The 23,572-nt window shown below is 42.1% G+C and overlaps 2 protein-coding genes across 3 annotated transcripts in view; both read left to right on the top strand.

Annotated features, from left to right (window-relative positions):
* The window catches only part of GNB5 (G protein subunit beta 5), a 44,182-nt gene extending 33,941 nt beyond the window's left edge, over positions 1–10,241 (top strand). For both annotated transcript variants that reach the window (XM_039492804.1, XM_039492803.1), the window contains 5 exons: positions 2,714–2,805; positions 2,930–2,978; positions 6,115–6,211; positions 7,450–7,616; positions 8,040–10,241. In XM_039492804.1, the coding sequence (XP_039348738.1) occupies positions 2,714–2,805; positions 2,930–2,978; positions 6,115–6,211; positions 7,450–7,616; positions 8,040–8,051 (417 nt within the window). In that variant the 3' untranslated portion in view covers positions 8,052–10,241. The remainder of the gene's footprint in view (positions 1–2,713; positions 2,806–2,929; positions 2,979–6,114; positions 6,212–7,449; positions 7,617–8,039) is intronic.
* A 4,730-nt stretch (positions 10,242–14,971) lies between these two features.
* Positions 14,972–21,445, top strand: BCL2L10 (BCL2 like 10). Its single transcript, XM_039493231.1, has 2 exons — positions 14,972–15,397; positions 20,257–21,445. Exons 1-2 carry the CDS (start codon positions 14,993–14,995, stop codon positions 20,386–20,388), a joined length of 537 nt encoding a protein of 178 aa, XP_039349165.1. The 5' UTR covers positions 14,972–14,992; the 3' UTR covers positions 20,389–21,445.
* Positions 21,446–23,572: the final 2,127 nt, after the last annotated feature.

Raw genomic sequence — 23,572 nt, 5'->3', positions numbered from 1 at the left:
GGTCCCTGCCCTGACGAGCTTAGGCTATGCCTATACTACAAGCTAGGGGTGTGATTTCCAGCTGGCGTTCGCAGTACTTCAAGTCCAAACAATAGGGCAGCCGCAGTAGCCTGGGTAATGGCGGCACAGCTTAGCCATGCTGAGTATGTGCGTGGGTTTGTTCACTGCCTGGCTAAACAGGCACCACTGCCAGTGCTATCGTGGCTACATCACTATTTATACTCTCACTAGCTGTCATCGAGCTAGTGCAAGTATGCGTACGTGAGCAGGGGATCTCACCAATAGCTTGCAGTGTAGATGTAGCCTAAGCAGGCAAGACTGACAAAAGCTGGGGGAGGAAACAGAGGCAAAGAGAAGTGAAGTGACTTGCCCAAGGTCGTTACGCAGCAGGTCAGTGGCAAAGACAAGACTCCCAGGCCAGTGTCTTCTCCATGAGACCATTGTGGGCCTGACCCTGTGAAGTGTTGAGTACCTCTTAGGAGTGGCTGGGTGATCTCAGTGGGAGTTGTGAGTATAGTTAACCCTTCCCAAGTCGTGCTCTGCACCTTGCAATAGCAGGCCCAGTTGGAAAATTCTTTACACTCTTTTTCTTGCGGATATGTTTAATACCAAACTAGCTATTAAGCAAATGGCTTCAGAGCCATGGATGGAGCTATCCCCGGCTGAGATTATTGCAATTGTTTCATTTTCTAGTTAAGGTCATTTGAAGAATGCACCATAAAATATGAACTAAGTAGTAATTTTTTATATCAAACATGTTAAATGATGAAAGAGTCAGTGCAGGAGTTTAGTGGCATGGTGGGAATTGCACAATACAACTACGGAAACAACATTAGGACAGCAGTGCAGAGCACCAGAAAGTGATTTTTAGTGTTTGAGGAGAAGGTGGCACTTGGCATGAACAGCCCTGGGCTATGGCTACTCAAGAATTGATTTCCACCCTGCTGCTGCTGCACTGCATCTCCACCACTGGTAGCAACTGTAGGAGAGCTGGTAAGAAACGGCCACTGGAGATTCAAACATCATGTTGTGTATTCCTCTAATTTTGGCTGCCTCTATTTTTGGGCCTATAAACTACTAGGGCTTGACTGTTTTGAGATACTGACCTTTTGCTGCTCCCATTGACTTCAGCTGGAGGTGTGGGGTGCTGATCAGCTCAGAAAATTAGGCCCTAGTGCAGGGATGGGCAAACTTTTTGGCCCGGGGGTCACATCAGGGAATAGAAATTGTATGGCGAGCCATGAATGCTCATGAAATTAGGGTTCAGGTGCAGAAGGGGGTGTGGGCTCTGGGATGGGGCTGGGGATGAGGAGCTTGGGGTATAGGAAGGTGCTTTGGGCTGGGACTAAGGGGTTTGGAGGGCAGGAGGGGGATCAGGGCTGGGGCAGGGGGTTGGGGCATAGGGAGAGGCTCAGAGGTGCAGGCTCTGGGCAGCGCTTACCTCAAGTGGCTCCCGGAAGCAGTGTCATGTCCCTTCTCCCACTCCTACGCGAGGCACGGCCTGGAGGCTCTGCACGCTGCTCTGTCTGCAGGCACCGCCCCTGTAGCTCTTATTGGCTGTGGTTCCTGGCCAATGGGAGCTGCAGGAGCGGTGGCAGTGTGCAGAGTGGAGGCCCCTGGCTGCCCCTACATATAGAAGCCGGAGGGGGGCCATGCTGCTGCTTCTGGGAGCTGCGTGGCACGGCCCCCGACCCTGCTCCCTGGCTGGAGAGCCAAGCAAGCCCCAGACCCTGCTCCCCAGTGGGAGCTCGAGGGCCGGATTAGAAGGGCTGGCGGGCCGGATCCGGACTGTGGGCTGTAGTTTGCCCACCCCTGCCCTAGTGCTTTCTAAAACTGGGTGCCCAAACTTAGAAGCCACTTCTGAAAATCTGGACCCAAGTGACTTGCCAAAGGCCACACAACGAGTCGGCATTAGAGCCAAGATTAGAACTCAGGAGGATCCTGACTTTCAGCACTATGTTCAACCACCAGTGCTGTCCGTATAAGAAACAGGAAACCCACTTTCTTACCTGTTGTAACTCAGTGTAATTAGACAGTAAGTCTTGTGCTTCTTGTGATTATTAAAGTAGTGTTCACAACAAGAGAACATTTCCTGGGGAAGAAAGGAAGGAAATGAATGGGACAAAGGATGAAAAAGATAAAGACAGAGTGGCTGAGTAGTTTAACTGAACGATTGTTTTGCCGCCTGTAATTTTCCAACAGCTCATTTTACATACTGCAGGGGAGTATTCTACCTGTCTATCTAATCGTAATGTATTTATTCCAGAAAGTTTCAGAAACAACTGCAAGGTTTTTCTGTACAATCTCACTGCATGTGTTTCTGCCAGACCCCTAGGGGTAAAGTTTCAGGGGGTCTCTGGCCCATCTTTTGTACTGCAACATTTACATGCATAACTGAATTGCAGGTGCAAATCTGAGTGCTGGTGCCTCCTTCTAATCAATTGCAGGTGCCAAACAGGCAGTAAGTGGTGCAGGTGCTCGGATTTGTTCCTGCAAATCTTTGTGTGCTCATAAAAAGGGGGAGCAAGTTTCAGGCTTTCTGAAAATATAGCCGCAGTGTCTGGAAGCAGCTTTGCTAAAGTGTATCCTTTTAGGAGATGTGAGGTGCAGAGCTTAGTGGGGATTGAAAGGGGGTGTTTAAATCTTATGTGGGGTTGATTTCACCTGTGTGAATTGGTGTGTGTATAACGGGGGTAATTATTTCTCTCTTTAGGGGTGTGACAAGAAAGCAATGGTTTGGGACATGAGGTCTGGACAGTGTATCCAGTCATTCGAGACTCACGAATCCGATATCAATAGCGTCAGGTCAGTGCATTTCTGGCAGAATACTTTTACAACAGCGTAATATTAAGCTACGTGTTGATGTTATTTCTGAAAGCCTACTTCATTTGCCTAACACATTATTGTACTCTCTTGTCCCCCTGCACAGATACTACCCAAGTGGGGATGCTTTTGCCTCTGGCTCTGATGATGCCACAGTAAGTTCATTCAAGAACTTCATTTGGAAAAGATTTGTTAAGTCTCATATCATAAATCCCTACAAAGAATGGGCCAAATTCACAGCTGACATGAAGTGATTTTATTAGACCCAAGTTATTAATATGCAGATATAGGGAAATGCTTGCAGAATTCCTAGATGGCCTTTGGAAGGTTTTGGTTGGGATGATTTCTGTGTGAGATCTTCCAGCAGGGTCACTATGGGAGGCATACAAGGAGTTTCAAAAAGATTTTTAGGCAAATACTCAAACTCCCTCCATTAATCTGCCTGTAAAATTTGCAGTCACATCTGTTTACACAGCAAACTAAATTTGCATGTGCTGCTGTATGCTCCCCCGAGTTTTGTAGGCACATAAATAGTGTCCAGCTGAAAAATTTTCCCTTAAAATCTTCGACTGACTCTCTGCCATTTTAAATTGTGCTCCATTCTTGGGAACTGCTAGGAGGTCTAAACTCCTTCCCCTCTGTGGCTGCTCTAGGATCTGGCCCAGATCCTCTGGTGAGGCCAGATGATACAGAGCATAAGTCACAAGTGATTGTGCCAAAGGTAGCTTTAAGCTGCTGCTCTGTGTGGGCCAGTCTGTCAGCACTGTGTCGGTCTAATGTACTCTGGGCTGCAACAATCATGAAGGCACAAAAACACAAGCAATATTTAGCACTGTACCAACCTACTTCTGGAGTATAGACTGTCCAACTTCCAAGTGTTCAGGTGGAGAATGATTGATGCTGTATCCATATGTGTGTTTGCACTTCACTCAAATGTATGTTCTCACTTCAGAGAGAAATTCTTAAAGAAACTAACTTCAGCTTTACCCTCTGAAAAGTGATGAACATACGACAGCCCCATCATGAGGTATCAGCAAAGACAGGATATGGGTTGGATATGAGTTTTTAAGCACCAACTCACAGTTCTCTATCCCTTGATGTAAAGGAGTAACTCCAGCAGCTAGTAGCATTAGTAGGCCGTTATCCTCTATTTAGTGGTTGATTCTGACTCTGAAAGTCTTCAGGTTAAGACTGGATGCTTTTGTGAAAGGTATATTTTAGCCACACTCAAGTTAATAGGCTCAATACAGGAGAAACTGGATGAAATTCTATGGCCTCCATTATGCAGAAGGTCAGACTAGATGATGTAATGGTTCCTTCTGACCTTCATATCTATGAATAAGACCCTAGAAAAGGACATGGCACATTAAGTCAGCATGTTACATACAATATACTATTATTCCGTAAGGATCCAACATGATCCTCATCTGCAGTCAATGGGTCTCCATATGGGTACAAAAGAATCAGAATCTGGGCTGAAATTTGTTAGACTTCAAAGGGGGATCTTCAGAAGGAATTTGGAGATATTTTCTGTTTGCTCAAGCATTGCCTTTAAACTTGGGTGAGACGCAAAGTCCTACTGAAGTACTCGGACAATGTAACAAATTTTGGGCCTAATCCAAAGCTGATTTAACTCAATGGAAACATTCCTATTTACTTCAATGGGTTTGGGATCAGACATTTTGTGTGCTTTCTGGAGAAAGTGCATGCTGTTTTTAGAAGCCAAAAGCCTCTGTTATAAATGAATACATCTAGCTGAGAGTACAGTGTATGTTAGCAAAGAGGGGTATCATACAGTAAGCATCTACGTTGTGGAGGCAAGGAAATAGAGAATTCTCCATCACTAAAATTCATATGAGAACACACTCATTTTTCAAAAGTGCCACAAACTATGGCAACTGTTCTATTAGTTAAAAAGCAAATCCGATCTAATCAATTGTGTGTGAATTCCTCCAAACTAAATAGAAGAATGGAAAATTCCATCTTCATACTTTGGGGGATGGAGGTTGGTCAGTTCCTCTGACTACTGGGTGGTTGTTTTTTTTTTAAAAAATTTACAAATAGCAAATTGCTGCTTTACATTGAGAATGTTGAGAGCAGCACTGTAAGACTTCTGTCACCCAAAAAGAATGCCTGGGGATGCTGTGGAACTGAGTAGCCTGACTGATTGATGGGCTGTCAAAAATGTATGTTGATGTAAGCTTTTTCTCACCTGGAGTGAACTGACCCATTTGTCAGAATTTTCTGACAGAATTATTCATTAGCTCATAGCGCCAGGAAATGCTGACTTCAAATACCTGGCAGTTTATAACAGGTCTGTGAATAATATAGTCTCTGCTTTATGCACAGACTTGAATATCAGCCACTTTTCATTAGTAAGACTTAATATTAACAACCCCAGCTAGCCAGTGTTTGCTTAGACTTAACTTATTGAGGCAGGTTAGTTGAAATACAGTTTCAAAAGCACACATGATTTCAGGGCTGAGTAAGTGTTGTTCTCCAGGCTGCTGAAACTTTTGGTCTGAATATAGAAGTTTCCATATTAAACAAGTTAAAACATATTGGCAAATAATAGAGTAATGGGCATGTGAAGCCAAAGGCAGTAGGACTGAATGGAAATTTTTCAGCAAAAGGTGTGTGCTTTTTTGGTTGGAAAATGCTGATTCTTCTAAATCAAAACCGAAATGTTGTGTGGAAATGTATTGATTGTGGTTCAACTTTCGTTGGGAAGCTTTCTCGGGTCTAGGATGGAATTTTCTGGAATTTCCCTCTCTGGTTTCTCATGAAAAATTGTGAACGTTGTTTTTCGTCCTGATTCAGAATGAAAACAAATTCTGAAAGCCTCCATTTTTGTGTGAAATGGAATTCTTGTTTTCTGGCCAGCCCTAAAAAGCTGTACCCACCCTCCGATTGTAAACACACAATGAAGCAGGAGGGCACTGTGGAAGAGCTGTATGTGTATACTCTGAATTCAGGAACACACAGTTCCTCCCTATGTCAGCATAGAGAGATGATTTGAGGAATGGCCAGCTGATCACTCAGTTTAGGCCAGTCAGCCTTAGGGCATTTAGATCACAATTAGGATCCAGATGTCTAAACAGCCTGTGTAGTGGTCCCAGGTACTCTTATAGTCCATGGGCAGAAGAGCAGAAGCTGCACGGCCATTCCACATCTTGCCCACAGGGTTGGAATTCCTGTCCCCTTCCTCCTCATGCTTTGCACAGGGTGAGGGGGCAGCAATTGGGTCTAGTCCTTAGTGTTGAACAGATGTTGTTTTTGCTTTAATTCTAGTGTCGTTTATATGACCTTCGTGCAGATAGAGAAGTAGCAATTTATTCCAAAGAGAGCATCATTTTTGGAGCGTCTAGCGTGGATTTCTCTCTCAGTGGTAAGATTTTTAATTTTGGGGGATATGTAGTTTTTTGCTGCGGGGAGGCATTTAGACTGGGATGCAGCTGAAGTTGTAATGTAATACTTTTTCAGTTTAAATTGAGAACATTTGTTATTACAAACAAGAGCTAAATTAAATATGGAAAGAAATTTTCCATCCATTAAAATATCTTCTTCCTTTGTCAAATATTTTTTTATTAAGTAATGTAATTGGTTATTTTTTAATTTTATCAACAAATAATATGTGGCTATGGGGTAAACTCCTGGCCCTGTTGAAGTCAATGGGAATTTTGCCATTAACTTCAGTGGGGCCAGGATTTCACCCATCATGTTTAAATCCACCTCACATGCAACTAGAAATAGAATATTGGTCAATTTTTGTATTTAGAGTACAGCTATAAATAGTTCATGAAAGGTTAATAAATGATATAGATGTTACAAGCATGTTACAGACCTGAGTAGTATATGATATAGGTGCTTATAAGTACATGAGTAGAAGTTGCTGTAGGTGGTTATATAAGCCACAATTGTGAGCAAGATAAGGAACTGTTGGACTCTATAACAAGCTATAATAATCACTTGGTAACCTTTTATAAACAATTTTATAATCATACCCAGAATATCATCAGAATATTTTTGTCAGATATTAATTATTAAAGTGTTCTATTTGCCTTCAGTCTATATCCCTCTTTTGAATTAATCTCTCATCTGTAACCGTTGAAAGATATTGCATGTTTTTAATAAGTGCAATCATGGAATTTTGAATTCTCTTTTTAAAAAAGAGGTTTCAAATACCATTACTTTTCAGTTGCAGAAGATGGCCTCCACTGGTGAGCTATTACTGGCAATTAATATCCATGCAGAGCCACGATATTGACATGTTAAGTGTCATTCTCTGTAGCAAAGTGGGCACCCAAAATCTGAGGCTGGACTTGCATGATATTAGTTTGGAGTGCATAAAGAGTAATTTAGTCCAATTTAGAATGAACATATACACCTTTGTGTTGGAGCAACATCCTATAGTGCCCATGAAAGTAGAGTGAGGATGGCCTTGTATTTAAGGCATAGGTTTGAGTATCAGGAGATCTGACTTCTACTCCTGACTCTGCCTCAAACTTCTTACAAACAGGTTTTGCTTCAGCCAGAAAACCCTCCTTCCTCTCCTTTCATTAACTGTTATTACTTAATTTTAACCATTTAAGTCATTATTCTGTATAAATGTGATTCTGTTTGCAGGTCGCCTACTATTTGGTGGTTACAATGATTACACCATAAATGTATGGGATGTTCTGAAAGGGTCTCGTGTATCCATTCTGTTTGGTCATGAAAACCGAGTTAGCACCTTACGAGTTTCACCTGATGGAACTGCATTCTGCTCAGGATCATGGGATCACACTCTACGAGTAAGGGATTTTTCTTTCCAAAAATACAGGGATTTCCATTGGTAAATTCATTATAGAAAATGTCCAGGGGATGGAATATGAAACCAGTTGTTTCAAAGACATTAAAGCCCAGTAATATCATGGCTACTGCTGCAAACAGTAGATAAGGCCTAAATATTTCCCCAGGTCAAGAATATATTCACCATTAAAAGAAAGTGTTAGCAGAACATTATCACTAAACAATTAAACACTGGAAAATTGTGAAATTATCAGTTAAAGTAACTGCTCCACCCTCAATTCTTTTACCATTAACATAATTTACAAGTTCCAAGAAAAGAATTTGGCTCTCTTGCAAATTAACCAGGCTTTTGTGTAAAACCTATGTGTTTGTATGGAAAATAAACTATAATTCTCTAAAGAATTGTTCGACTTTTATCTCAACAGATCTGGGCGTAAGCTGCAATGCTGTTTTCAAATACAAATGAAGATTGAAACCTTGGGCTACAAAAAAAAAAAAAAAAAAGGAAATTTCAATCTGCAAATGTGAAATGTCCTTTAGAAAGATGTAGCATTTCTGTTGTAGTTTTCATGACTTATTGATGAGTGGCAAATCAAAATAAAACAAACACAAAAAAACAAGCTAGGACAACTTGTTAGCCAGGAATAAATTCAGTATATTAGCTACACTATCAAATGTTGTTACTGAAAACACAAATAAACACAACTAGATAGTAAAGGTAATCTGCTTTTAATACATAGCAAACATCAACTTATAGTAAAATGTTTTTAATTCTGTTTTTGAGACTACCTTCTTTTATTAGAGATAGTTTAGATCATTCTAAAACCAGACTTTTCTCTGAAATCATCTGTATCATAGAATTTTGTAGTCCAGTGCACATTATGTATTTATTATTTGCAAGAATTGATTTTTTTTAAAGTAAATTTGGGGAAAAAAAACCAGACACCTGACTTTATCTGGGTATCGTCTATGACTTTTGAAACATTCCGTAGTAGTGCATTGAATTTTGATGTGAAAAGTTAGAAAGCAAATCCACTTTCTGATACTTCACTTTATGATGGAGTTACAGATGATTCCACAATGGTAATAATTAGGGAGCAAATAATCTAATGTTGAAGATACTAGCTGTCATAAAAAGTATATTTTCTTGTTTAAAAAAAGTCATTTCAATCTCTGTTTTTCTTATATCCTTTTAGATGAAATTAACTATTTCACCTCTGTGACCTGAATTTAAAGAATTCAATTAAACTTGTAAAGATAAGCTACAAAAACGAGTAGTATAATTCATGGTTTACATAGTCACGAGGTAATATTTTAACCAGTAGTTTCATTGAAATTTTTAATTGTATCACTTGGTGAGTGAATTTTCTTTGAATTAAAGAGATACTACTTCTAAGCACTAATAATGATAGTGATAATACAATCTTTTCAAGTCAGCCATACTCATTCTCTGATCCTGGCTCTCATTTACTCTAAGGCCACTTTATACCATTCTAGCTGTAGAAAGCAGCCTTAACATGCTATAAATGTAATCTATTTCAGTTTTAAGGCCCCTTTACAATGTCAAAGCAGCATAAAATGTCCTTAGTATAACTGAGAATCAGACTCTCTGAGCTGAATTCCACAGTCCTTCCATTGACAAAGCTCCCATTGAAGGTAGGAATGTTTTATCCTAAAAGGACTGTAGGATCAGAGCCTATATGGAGAATGCACAAAAGTGAAAATTGGGAACACTTTTTAAGAGCCCAATTGTGCCAACAGTTGTTACAGCCATACTGCTTACTACAGTGAGTCAAGTCAATGGGACTCCTCATCCAACAATGTCTAGCAACCGATGTTTGCAGGATATGGCCCTATGGGTGAAAGTTGTCATGTAATATACAATGACAACTTTCCATACAGATCGAATTATATATATAAAGCTATAGCTGTATTCATATATTGAAAACTATTAAGGGCCAGACTGGGCCTTCTTTGCTCATACTGAATGGTACCTTACTGCTAAAATAGTCCCATTGCATTGAATGGATGTATTTGAGGAGTAAGGCACTACTCATTGTGAGTGAGAGTAGTACAGTCAGGCTCTCAAAATGTAATGAATAAGGTACATCTCTGAAAAGATGAAAGATAAATTTTATACTTAGATTCAGTGAAGAGTAAACAATTGGTTCTTGGGGTTGGTAGTTCACACTAAAATATCAATAACTTCAACTTAAAAAGTGATTTTTTTTTAAATTGAGTGTATAATGTTTGTATTTGAAACTAAGTCTCCTCATTCATGAAAACATCTAGTTCCATAAATCCAGAACTAATTAATTTAGGACATTGACACAATCATTCACTTTACTTGGAGAAGATCAGCCTTCGCTCGTTGTTGAAATAGTTCATTTGTTCCTGCTTGGAAACGTCCGCTCCAATGCTTTGCAATATTTGTGGCAAATTATCTCTGTAACAAATTGAATGCACTATGGAAATTGTACTATGTCATCTGGAGCTCATTGTGCAATATTGAGTTACTACACTGTATGCATTTGTTCAAAAGATTAATATTAATGTTTAGATAATATTTATTGGTAAGATATTGTTCTTGAACATACTACATTGTGTTGATACTTATGAATGGCCTAAATATAATAAATCATATTTTACATATTGAGAAAATGTGTATTTATAGTCATCTTGCACATAAATTAGATGCTTTTGATTACACTATTGTTTCCACTCCTTGGCATATGCTCATGGCACCAAGGACTTTGCTCTGTAACCAACAGCTCATTTGTCTTATGAAGGACCTGATACAGTCAATCTGAATATGCTAGAGAGTATTTGTGTTCCTTGCCATGTGGAAAGAGCCATAGTGAGCAAAGGCAATGCTGCGGAGACAGATCTCACATAATATCTGCTAATTCCTCCATCCCTTTGGCAAGGAAAAAGGAGAACACTGCTGGAGGATGAGTTAGGTCCCAGAGGACTGGAGAAGGGCAAACATAGTACCTATCTTTAAGAAGGGAAACAGGACATGGGGTATTATACCTGGAAGGACACTGGAACAAATTATTCAACAATGAATTTCTGAGCACCTAGAGGATAATAGGAATTATAAGGAATAGCCAGCATGGATTTGTTAAGAAGAAATCATGGAAAACCAATCTAACTTCCTTCTTTGACAGGATTACTGGCCTAACCAGTGGATGGGGAGGGGAGCAGTAGATGTGAGAGATCTTGATTTTAGTAAGGTTTTTTACACACTCCTGCATGATATTCTCATAAGCAAACTAGGGAAATGTGATCTAGATGAGATTACTATAAGAGGAGTGCCCAACTGGTTGAAAGACTGTACTCAAAGAGTAGTTAGCAATGGTTTGCTGTCAAACCAGGAGAGTGTATCTAGTGGGGTCCTGCAAGGGTCAGTTCTGGGTCCAGTACTATTCAATATTTTCATTAATAATTTAGATAATGGAGTACGCTTATAAAATTTGCAGATGGCACCAAGCTGGAAGGGTTTACAAGCACTTTGGAGGACAGTATTAGAATTCAAAATTACCTTGACCAATTGGAGAATTTATCTGTGTTCAACAAGTTGAAATTCAATAGCGGAAGTGCAAACTATTTCACTTAGGAAAGAAAAATCAAATGCACAACTACAAAATGGGGAAACTGGCTAAGAGGAAGTACTGCTGAAAAGACTCTGGGGGTCACAGTGGATCACAAATTTAATACGAGTCAACAATGTTATGCAGTTGCGAAAAAGTATAATATCCTCCTAGGGTGTATTAACAGGAGTGTTGTATGTAAGACACAGACGGTAATTGTCTCTCTACTCTGCACTGGAGAGGCATCAAATGGAGTACTGTGTCCAGTTCTGGGTACAACACTTTAGGAAAGATGGGGGCAAATTGGAGAGAGTCCAAAGGAAAGCAAACATGATAAAAAGGTTTAGAAAAACTGACCTATGAGGAAAGGTTTTAAAAAAACCTAGGTATGTTTAGTCTTGAGACAAGAAGACTAGGGGAGAGGACCTGACAATAGTCTTGAAATATTTTGAAGGCTGTTCTAAAGAGGACGGTGATCAATTGTTTTGTATGTCCACTGAAGGTGGGACAAGATCTGCAGCAAGAGATTTAGGTTAAATATTAGGAAAAACTTTGTAACTATACATATCTAATACCGCTTAGATCTGTAATAAGCAGAAGTATCCACTGTTGGGGAGCAGTGGTAAATGAGATACAATGCAGAGGGACTGAGCAGGCTGACCGTAAACAAGTTCAAAGTACTGAGTATAAAAGGGAAGCTACATCAAGGGCCAATTCACTGTCAAACATCCATTGCTTCGTTCTGTTAAACAAAATTAACGTATAAACAGGAAGGGAGGAACAGGAATATGCTAGAGAAGTAGTTACTGGCTATCTCTCTTGCCATGGGAAATGCCATAGCAAATTCCTGCTGGAAGATTTACAATCACAGGGGAAAGCTCTGATTTAAACAATTTTATGCGGTTGTCCTAGTGAAAAGAAAATGGTAACATCCCAGGTTTCTTATCCAAAACTTAACTCATAAGCCCAAGTTAAATTTCCCTGGTAAAAAATCAATTACCTTATATGGGGTTGTTACACTGAGTTTGCCCTGACAATGAACCCAGGAGAACAGGCCAGTTCTTGATAGTGATCTAACCACAACAAGCTGCAGTGGGATTGATTCCAAATATCTATATCTTTAGACTATTTCTGAGTAGATTTGCAGTTCATAAAAAGTAATGTCGTCTTCAAGATGGAAGACTTCCCTTTTGCACAGGACAGGGACAGCAACATTAGCTGCCCTATAATGGGTCTTGATCCTATTCTAAAGGGTTCATCTGTAGGAGTGAGAGGGCACTTCAACGTACATCCCAGTCAGTTTCTCTTATTGGCCTCTTTGCTGAGATTGTCACTTATCAACAATAGTGATGTTGGACACCTCGACTGCCACCAACTCTATTCTCAGGAGCCATTCTCAGCTATTTTGATCATTACCAGCCTGGGCTGGAGTTGAACTCATGACCTCACAGTGAAAGGTACTGAATCCTTCTTCCAATCCTCCAGGAATCCAGTTGTTCTGATTTGAAGACTGCCTAATGAGCACATTTTTGTATATATTGAGTCTTCTCTGCCTCCCTCTCCCCCCACCTCTGCCATATGCTGCACTGTATAGCCACTAACCTAATGCACTACTTTTATTTTAATCTTGCCTAAAAATAGATACTTGAAAAGCACCTCTGAATTTGGTCCAGCGGCTCTCATAAAAGAAATGACTCTGAGCTCTAAATTTTGTATGAGCTTTAGCCACAAGCTCACGTAAGAGAAAATGTCATTGTGTTGTTTTGGTAAATGCAAAACCCAGACAGCCAATATTCCTTTGTGCACCTGCAATTCCCATTGATTTAAATGGCAGTTTTGGCTATGCAGGATTGGACCAGTAATGTTTTAATACATGCCAGAATCTTATAGGCATATCTACAGGTCCGAGCTTGGGCTTAACGGCACCACCCCAGATTGTTTGTGTGTGACAATTGACCTATACAGTAAATACGTCTGGATTGTCTGTGGATCTGGAAATAAATAACAGCCACGTGGAGATTTTCAACCATTAATTTGTTCATAATTCTGGAAACTGTTTTCATCTCTCACTTTTTTTAATGTAATAGTTTTTAATCCTATGACCCACAGCTTTTTGACAACACCTGACTAAGATAATGCTTTGACATTTTATATCATAAGTAGCTCCTCTTGCCTCCCATTTTTATATGTAAATGCAATTAGTTTACATTTCACATGATTAATTTCACTTTGATATTTGTCTAAAAAGAATCCAGTATGTTTCCTGGCATTTACAAGAATCCAGGTGGGTGCTGTGTATTTGGTGTGTTATTTTCCAAAGATGTCAGGCAGGTCAAGAATGTGTAAGTGCAATCACATCCGTTTGGCTTCTAATGAAGGAGAAATATGGAAGTGGGTGTGTAAAAACATGCAGTGGAAACCCTGTTGTCACTACAAAATTCATCCACATTTCTGTAGTGCATATGGATGTTATTTTTACAGGTCAAATCCTGCTCCCTTCACTTTTCTTGGGAACAGGATCTGGCATATAAATAAATCTGAAGGTTCAGGAGCTGTGAATTGAACCACCAAGAAACAATGAGCATGACTCCCCTCTTACTATTGATTTACATGGGGATAAAGTGAGGACTTGTCTATGCACAAAAACTGAACTGCTTTAACTATACTGGTTTCAAGAATTAAGTATGGATTAGTACCTATATAGCTTATTCCTGCGCAGGAAAGGGAATGTCAGTACAACTGCAGCCACCCTAGGGGTTATAATCATGTTGGTTAAAAAAAAAATCACATCCCTAACCAACAAAGTTATACCAGTACAAAACCTGTGTATAAGCCAGTCGCAAGGGAAGACTTGGACTAGACTGTTTTTATTAATATGGCAGGAAAGTTACCATGTTTTCTGCCTGATAGTTTAGTTTAGAAATAATATTAATAGGCTAGGGTATTGTAATAAGCACTGGAAAGGTCCCTTACTATTAGGTGCATAGTGAACATTTATCAGATACAAAGTCATCTCCCTGGCCCTTCTAGCGCCCGGGTACCCTCCTGCCCCATTCTCAGGGCAGGACACAGCTGCCTAGTGCCTGGGTACCTGCCTCCGGGGCAGGATCCAGACCCCCAGTGCCCGGATACCCCCCCCCCCGGGGCAGGGCATAGCCCCCTAGTGCCTGGGTACCTGCCTCCGGGGCAGGATGCAGACCCCCAGTGCTTGGATACCCTCCCCCCGGGGCAGGACATAGCCCCCTAGTGCCTGGGTACCTGCCCCCGGGGCAGGATGCAGACCCCCAGTGCCCGGATACCCCCCCCCCCGGGGCAGGACACAGCCCCCTAGTGCCTGGGTACCTGCCCCCGGGGCAGGATGCAAACCCCCCAGTGCCCGGATACCCTCCAACCCCCCGGGGCAGGACACATCTCCCTAGTGCCCGGGGACCCACCCCCAGGGTGGAAGGCCGCCCCTTAGTGCCCCGGTACCCATCCGCCCCACTCCCAGGGGCAGGACACGGGGCTCTAGTGCCCAGATATGCTCCGGCCCCAGCCCCGGGACACGACGCGGCCCCCTAGTGCCTGAGGACCCGCACCCGGGGCAGGACACGGACCCTCGTGCCCAGGCACCCACCGCCGGCCCGGGGCAGGAGCCGCAGGACGCGCCCCCTAGCGGCCGGCGGGGAGCCGCTGCCCGCCGGGGCGGGGCGGGGCGGGGCGGACAATGCCGGGGACACGTGGGCGCTGCGGGGGCGGGGGGTGGCTGCTTAGTCCGCGGCGGGCGGCGGGGCTGGGGCTCAGCCATGCCGGGCTCGCTGAAGGAGCAGACGGCGCTGCTGCTGGGCGATTACTTCCAGCACCGCCTGGGGGACCCGGCGCTGCCGCCGCCCAGCCCCGCGGCCGAGACGCTGCGGCGGGCGGCCAGCGAGCTGGAGAGCCGGGAGCGGCCCTTCTTCCGCGCCTGCCGCCCGCTGGCCCTGGACGAGCGCCGGGAGCCGGCGGCGCTGCTGAGCCGGGTGGCGGAGCAGCTGGAGGCGGAGGGCGGCCTGAACTGGGGCCGGGTGCTGGCGCTGGTGGTGTTCGCGGGGAGCCTGGCGGCGGCGCTGGCCGAGCAGGGCAGCCGGGAGGAGGCGGGCCGCTTGGCCGAGGTGCTGGCCTCCTACCTGGCCGAGGAGAAGCGCGAGTGGCTGGAGGCGCACGGCGGCTGGGTAAGGCGGCCGGGCTGGGGACCGGGGGGCCTGGCGCGGCGGGGCTCCCGGGGCCGCGTGGTCCCGCCTTGGCGAGGGGGCTGCCGCCTGCTGGGGGAGGCTCCGACCTGAGCCGCGGACTAAGCATAGAAACCCTTCCGTTCGGCTGCTGGCGGGCTCCGCCTGGCCGGGGCTGACTGCCCGCTGGAGAGAGCCCCTCCGGGCCCCGGGCCCTGCCCCAGCGCAGCGCGCTCCTTCCCGGGGGCAGCAGCAGCCGCCCCCCGCGCACTGGGGTACAGCGCGAGCGTGGCTCAGTCTGCACGCAGGGCTGGGGATCTTCCCATATATGGGAGCTCTGCAGTCCCAGGCCCTGGGGAGGATGCTGTGGCCTGGAGCTTCCCTGACCCCGGTGTGATTCGTCCTCCCCTCTCTCCGGAATCATAGACCCACACGGTTAGACGGGACTGCGAGCGTCCTGTTGGGTAACCCGCTGCCAAGATGTAGGATTTGTTGTGTCTAAACCATCCCCTAGTGAAAGAGCTTCCCTGATCTCCCTAGGCAGTCCATTTGCCAAACCACCTCTCCCCACTTGGGGGGCGGGAGGGAACCTTTGTTACTGATAGTCCGACATATTGTAGTCTAGGGGTCTGCTGGCTTCACATGCCAGGCTATGCTTAGTTTCAAACAGTTTTATCCAAACTAGATCTTGTCCACACTGGGGGTGGGGGACACTTCCTAGCACAGCTCTATTGAATGCAGATGGAATGTGGGATTTTCAGTCATGTGGGACAATTGATGTCATGCAGTGCTCTGACAAACCAGTGTTTGTGTCACTCAGATAAATTAAACACCCATTGCAAGAAAGGACACTAGACACAGCACTGCACTACCTTGTACACACTAATAACATAATTGTTATTTATCCATAGTGGATTCTCTAATGTAGATGAGATAGTAGTAACACTAAAGTTCTTCCTGTGTCACAGTGCTACTGCTGCTTGCACCAATGGTGAATTACAGCTTCCAAGCTTGTTAATATAGATGCCGTGTTTCCTAGAGTGAGTGTTGAATGCTGCAGACCTATTTCTATCCAGCAGAACCAAATTTCTGACACTAATTTTAAAATGCTGGTGTGTCTTGCCAATGTGGCTATGCATTATAGTGTAGAGACTGCCATAGTGACTTATAAACTGTGGGATATTTAGATAACTTGTCACTGTCTAGTCTCTTAACTTAATTCGCTTATGCAAACTGGGAGAGTGGAGTGTAACACTTCACTAACTAAATTCTTAATCTCCTATTTCTTTGTATGGTATTCTCGGTAGTGTACGCTCTGTGGGTAAGGGGGTTGGGGGAGGGGAACTGAAGTTGTATCTTGTCTAGCTGTGATGAAGCATTAAACAGATTAGTGTTGCCCAGTGGACTTGTTACCACTGGGAGTTAAACTGACTGAAGTTATCATGTAGAAAAGATTTTGATATCTTTCCTACCCTGTTGTTTTGACAGTGAAGTTGAAGCTGGTGGCTGGAATCGGTTTGCACTCTATAAACAATGGGATGCATGACATGAAGCCTTTGGTGAAAAAAGTATTGGGGCTTTTTATCTCCATATGAGATGGCTTGTAGAAATGAGACTTTATCACTATAGCAGGACTTCATGGAGACCCTGGATCATAGTCACTGCTCAGGCTCTGCCTGTTTCCACTAGTAGAGATTAGATGATGGAACCCTAATAGGATTGCAGCTGCACAAACTGCCTGCTCTAATCCAGTTGGAGAGGAGTCAGGGCATATTTAGTATACTCAAGGTGTCTTATTTCAGGCAATTCAGTGGAGGAAGTGTTACCAAAAGGTGGTCACACACAGTAGCAACACTTCATAATTATTGCTAAATGTGGAAAGGTACATCTAAATTTGTACAAACATTGTGGTCTGAAACCCAGTCAGACTGCAGAACTAGGTTGGAATGGGGATTCATTCATATATAAGTGGCTTGTTTGTTTTTTTTTAACCTAGGTTAGTTCCTTGCTGCAAAACATTTTGCAACAAAATATAAATCTGCTACTTGTTACTTTTTTTTAAATACAAGTCTGACACACGGAGACAGAATCCTAGTAGAGGGGATATAACTGGTGTTCTATTTCTTACATAAATTAAACTGGGTGTGTTTCAAAATAGAACACCCAATGAAATTAAAAGGGAAGAGGAAGCAATCTTGTGGAAGTCCATTGTCATGGAGTTGAATCTAAAACTTAGTAGGATTAAAAAATTGCTTCATTTGATAAGAACATCCACTCCTACATTAGAGAAGATCCGTATTAAAAAGGCTGCGCACCCTCATGCTTCAAGGCATAGTTCAGTCACTAAATGATAGGGGAAATTTACTTCCTCTCCTCATTGGGCTTTAATATTAATGTGACCACCATATATGGGTATATCTTCACAGCAGTTTGCCTGAGCTCTGGAGAGGGTTGAGGCCAACACTCAAGAAAATGCACACAAACCTTTCACCTGAATTTAGTTGTGCTTTCAGTCTGGGCTAGCTGATATAGTTGGGGTGTGTGGGTTAGAGACAAGATCTGCTTTTTGGGCTGGTAACCAACCCACTTTGCAGTTACAACACAGCCCAAGTGCTGATAGTTTCAGTTCCTTCCCACAATTCCTCCATGTGCCCAGAACAGACAAGTTCTCTCACAGTTCATTGGGAAAGAATCAGAGGAGCTCTGCCTACTGCAGTACAAAGAACCATGGGATATGTCCCCAGAATTCCTAGCAACAGACCTAGGTGCGTGCCGCTAGGGTGACCAGATAGCAAGGGTAAAAAATCAGGACGGGGATGGGGGGGGGTGTAATAGGAGTCTATATAAGAGAGACCCAAAAATCAGGACTGTCACTTTAAAATTGGGACATCTGGTCACCCTAAATGCAGCACTGGTGTCAACCCAGGAACTTGATACCACTTTGTAGTGCAGTTACTCACACCCAAGCGAACTTGGCAGTGAAGACATAGGTTGAAAATCCTTCAAGCATCTGATACTGGCTATTGTCAGACTGGATATGGGACTAGATTTTCTGCTGATACAATGCATAATCAACTTCAGAAGAATGCCATAATACTAGAGGTGGAATAATTCATAGAAATATGCATTCAGATCTCCATTTTCAAATAAAGCCTAAGAGGGGAACATCTGTTTTTTCCAGGCAGAGTCTGCTGAAGTCTGATATAGTGAATGAAAGAATTTGGGCAAGGGTTCCAAGAACGTCATTTATTAGTCTCTGTGAATGTTAAGCAATCAACAAGTAACATTTCAAAGCCACAATGTAGCTTTAAGTTATGTTTCTGTTAATATGCGAATAAGCTTGTGTGCACTCTGAAGTACTCAAACGCTATGCCTTTCTTTCAATTAAGAGAAGACCCTATGTTTGCCTGAACTTGTGTTTTAGCATATCTTAACCAACAAGTAACATACTGAGGATATGAGGGATGTGAAATATGCTAGATGTATTTTCTAGAAGTGTCCTGACATGCTGTTGGGCTAGCCTTGTTTAAAGCTCTCAAATCAGTCTAAGCAAACACATTTACACGTCTAATACCTTTGTATCAAATCCTGCCCTTATTAAGTCAATGAAAAGCTTACCATTGACTTTGCTGGGACAAGGATTTGGCCCTAAGCTTAACTGAAAATTTAAAGTACAGATGTAGACCAGATTATTGTATTAAGTTCAGCAACACACTTCAAAGTAGGAACACCAAATATTTATAGTCCAGAACTGACATGTGAGTCTTGAATTTCATTTGTATATCAAGTCACCACTAAGCTATATATTGATTCCTTTGATGTACCCAGTGTTCCCCACTTGCTTCCAAAACTGTCATTGCATTAATGAGGCTCTCTGAATAAATTATAATGATAAAAAAAATCTGACCAATTATATACCCAAAGTCATTGTAAATGACTCAAAGCAGAATTTTCTATTGTACTTGGAATACACATCTGGAGAACAGTCAAAATGATTGTTTAAAAGTCTGAAATCGAATATCTCTGCATTTCAGAACTAAATGCTAGGTATTCCACAATCTTTTAAACATCATTTTAAATAGTACTGATCATTTGATGCTGGTACAAATAAGAATACAACTTTTTTCTAAGAGCCTTTGGCTTAATTACTTTGTGGGGGTTTTTTGGGGAAAAGTTGTGTGGTGATTTGTGTGTGTGTTCACTTGCTCACCTGAATGCTAATTGAAATATGGCTGTTGGCTAAAACGTAAACTATCATTTACCAAAAAATGCATTAACTGTTTGCACAAATTAAAGTGTAAAGAACAAAGTTCCGGAAGAAATTAAGAGCATAACTTGTTTACGTAGATATCTGCCAAACAGAGTTCAAACATGACCATCTGGTGTTGTATTACTGCCACTCTTGATTATCATGAATAAAGATCTGGAAGAGCAGCTGCCAGCTTCATTCTGTCATAGGTCAACTCTGAATTGAGTTACTTGCAGACTTTCCAAGTAGCATGTGTAATCAGAATCATGCATGGAACTGGGAGAAGGGGCTGCCTTAAGACTTCTATCTCAAGTGGAAATTTCCATGCACTGTTTCAAATATTCTCCCAGACTTGAATTAAGGAAAAAATACAACCACCTCTGTTCAGACACTGGCATTTAAAAAAAAAAAGAAAAGGCAAAAATAGGCTCATGGTATACATGGTTTGTGGTGCAACCACTATCTTCCTAAATGGAGACATTTAGTATATCGATATCTGTCGTCTAAATATCTGTATGGTGTTCAAAGTAGTGAACAACTGAAATAACAAAGCATGGTTGTCTTTGCTTTACCCCAAATAGACTCAAATTCTCACTTTCTTTTGCTTTTCTAGGATGGCTTCTGTCATTTCTTCAATGGACATGGCTCTCAACCAACTGACCAGAGCAGTACCATAAGCAGTGCTATCATGGCAGCAGCAGGGTTTGGACTAGCAGGATTAGCTGTTCTCTTGGCTGTACGATAGGCTGATCCAGTGGATCTTGCAATGGAAAGTACTCTACAAACTGCCAACTTGCCAATTAGATTTCAGTCTATTTTCTATAGGATTGTCTCTTTAAGAAGATAGAAGTTTATATTTTTAAACTGGCTTGGAGAATTGTCGTCTTACCACATCCTTGGCTATAAACTGCTTTACTTGCTACTCAGTAACAGCACAAATGAAAATATGTACCGAAACCACCATTTGTGCATGCACACATTGCTTATCAGCTCTGACCATCCTCTGGACCTCTTTCTTTGAAAGATGTAATCTAAATATTGCCATAGTTCATTCATGTACTGTAACTTCAGAGTATTTAATGTTATGCTAGAATAAGCAGTGGCAGTCTTGCAACCAAACCCTTTGTTCAAGGTATTTTGTTTAATTGGGAGTAACTTTAGAACACAACTTCAGCTATGCTGTAAGGTGAGCTAACACTAACTGTAACGTAACATGGTTTATAACTCCAAATGTGATGCACTGCACATAATACTGCGAGGCAATTCATTGGTTAGTCTAGAGCAATGAGTACCTATGTTGTAAAGAACATTATGGCTTAATATTAAGGAAATATGACTAAGAATAGTATGCAGCTACACTACAAATAGGTGAGGACTGATATAAAAGCAGAAATGGCTGCAAAATCTGTTCTTACTGAAAGGAATTTAACTATTGAAGACTTTAATTGGTATATTTGGAAATCCAGTGAAGGCTGGAATTTCTCTGGATTTCCCTGTCAAACCAGAATTTCCATATATCTTAATATATTTTTGAAGTATTTATCATTGTATAATACTTGTAGCCATGACATCTTTATTTTTGTTTGAAATTTCATTTTGAATACAGGTTCTCATGATCTCTCTAGTGTATATCAACCATTGTCTCCTTGATCTGACAGTGTTAGTCTGTTTTCAACAAGCTGTGTATGTCTTTCTACTGTTTTTAGTAGCTTTTAACTTTCCTGGGTTACTTGTAGCTTGTACAGTTTTACTGTGGTGACTTAATATGGTGAATAAATGCTATTAAGTATTTTTATTTTAAAGAGTTAAATCTTCCTGGATTTATTCAGATGACTTGGCATACCTGTTTGAAATATGAACATTAACCGTTTACCTGGATGCATAAACTGACCTCTATCTTTTGAGTGTTTTGACAGCAAACAAAAGGGAGCTTGTGGCTTTGCAGCAATGTGCATAATCTCCTAGCAGTTCTATCTGTAACCACTTCCTGCAGCTCAGTTTAGTGAAGGGCCCTTAAGAACACTCCTTCCCGCCATGTCTACAGGCTAATATTTTTACAAATATTGTGTTAGGAAATAATTCAGTGACTGACTACACAGGTGGAAGGATTCAGAAAAACAGTGAGTAAAAGTATTCTTCAGTACTGGCCTGCATTGCAACGAGCTATTTGTATTGTCCAGATTCCTGTGCTAGGAGGTTAGAGCTCAATTAAGAACAGAAAATGAAAAGCATGAAGTAGTGCTGGTAAGTCTTGCATGAAGGTAGCAGTTGATCAGGGTTCTTAAGTAATAATAATTGTGCTAGGCTCTATGTAGAGATAGACATGCATTAAAGACAGACCACTTAGGTTCTACCTCTTATCTCCCCTTCCTCCCTACTTGGTGGGGTTTAAAGAGTTTAAACCCATCTAAAACTTTATTGGCTTAAGTTCTTCAAGGCCTTAGGCTTAACATGTTTAAAATACCCTCCAGGCCCCATTCTGTAAGATGGTGGTGGAACTTTTCAGGGTTTCTTAAACTGCACACTTATGCAGATGATAAATACACAAATGGTTACAAAGCACATACTATGAAGGGGTGGCTAATCTGAGGCTGGGATGTCTGTCTGAGACCAGAGTATTGTGTAGCTGAAGAGAAAATAAACAAACTGCTGTAATTTTCCTGTTATCCTCCCAGATGAATATACTCTTACCAGCATTTCGCACACTGGGTAGTTATTCCTCTGCCACCCTTGTTCCAAATATTGCCTAACCTCCTCTCCAAAAAACAAAATCCTATTGCTCCCAGAGTATTGTTTTGCTGTGCAAAGGTGAAGTTTTGGTGGCCATTGGTTAAGCAAAAACTAAGGAATTGCAGTGAACTATTGCAACTGCTCTACCCTTCACTTCTCTCTGTGGTTAATGCCAAGGTGCTTGTGTAGGGGGGTAAATGAGTTAGTAATGGAGAGCTGTTTCCCTAGTGCTACTCTCTAGTATTGAGAACCCTGCATCGTAATTTATATCCTATGTAGAACTCTGTTGTGCTAGCCATAAATAAAAATGCAGGGAGACTGAGTAAATACTATTGCCTTTTCGTTAGAGTTGGCAAGTTCCAGAGAGGATGGAGTGAATATCTTCCCCCTTCAATGCTGTTCATTCAGAATAAAAACATATACTTGTTTTCTAACATCTAACCCTGCCCATTCAGCCTCAATGGGAGATTGAGGCCTTATTGTTCAAGGCACCTAATTTGCTTATGACAAAGGTGTGGTCTCGTCCCTTGGTTCATAATTGAAATACTTGCTCCATGTGCAAATCTGCCCATTGATCACCTTAGACTTCCTCTGGAGGAGAGGAGTAGTTAGACTTGTGCCAAACCACATTTATTGGTAACTGCAGTTGTACTGCCCAAAACAGGTTACTTATCAGTAAGTGAGAATAACACAAGGAAATAATGGTGGTTTTCCAAAATACGTCACCTGAGTACTTCCCTATGTTCTCTGTAACTGAAATATCGTGTGATCAGTGACAAAAACAAATTAACTTTAGCTTACGTAATAGCTCTATATGTACTTTTTTTGGTTGTTGCTTACAAAATAAGGTTAAATACAGAATGGAAATATGCATATCCTGGGTCCTGTCCCTTCTGCTCATATTTTGAGTTGGGCAAAAATAAAATTGTCACATTCCAGTATGCAGCCCAGACCACTGAAGGGTTGTCATTACCTGCCCTGCAACCTAGGCTGCCTTACCGTACTTTGCTGTTGTGTGGCCCAGGGTGGGAGTTACACAAACGGCATGCCAGTCCTAGCCTGAGTGTCTAGGTATAGCTGCAGTCCTGATCCGGCAACTCTGACCTCCACAGCCATGGTTACTACCTGCAGGGTGACCTCAACGCACTCCCAATTACAAATTTTCCCCAATGCGTGTGTGCTGCACTGGCCGACTCTCT

Source organism: Mauremys reevesii, linkage group 10 (assembly GCF_016161935.1).
Source record: "Mauremys reevesii isolate NIE-2019 linkage group 10, ASM1616193v1, whole genome shotgun sequence".
In the NCBI taxonomy this organism is placed as follows: Eukaryota; Metazoa; Chordata; order Testudines; family Geoemydidae; genus Mauremys; species Mauremys reevesii.
This window is presented reverse-complemented; position numbering and strand designations above follow the sequence as displayed.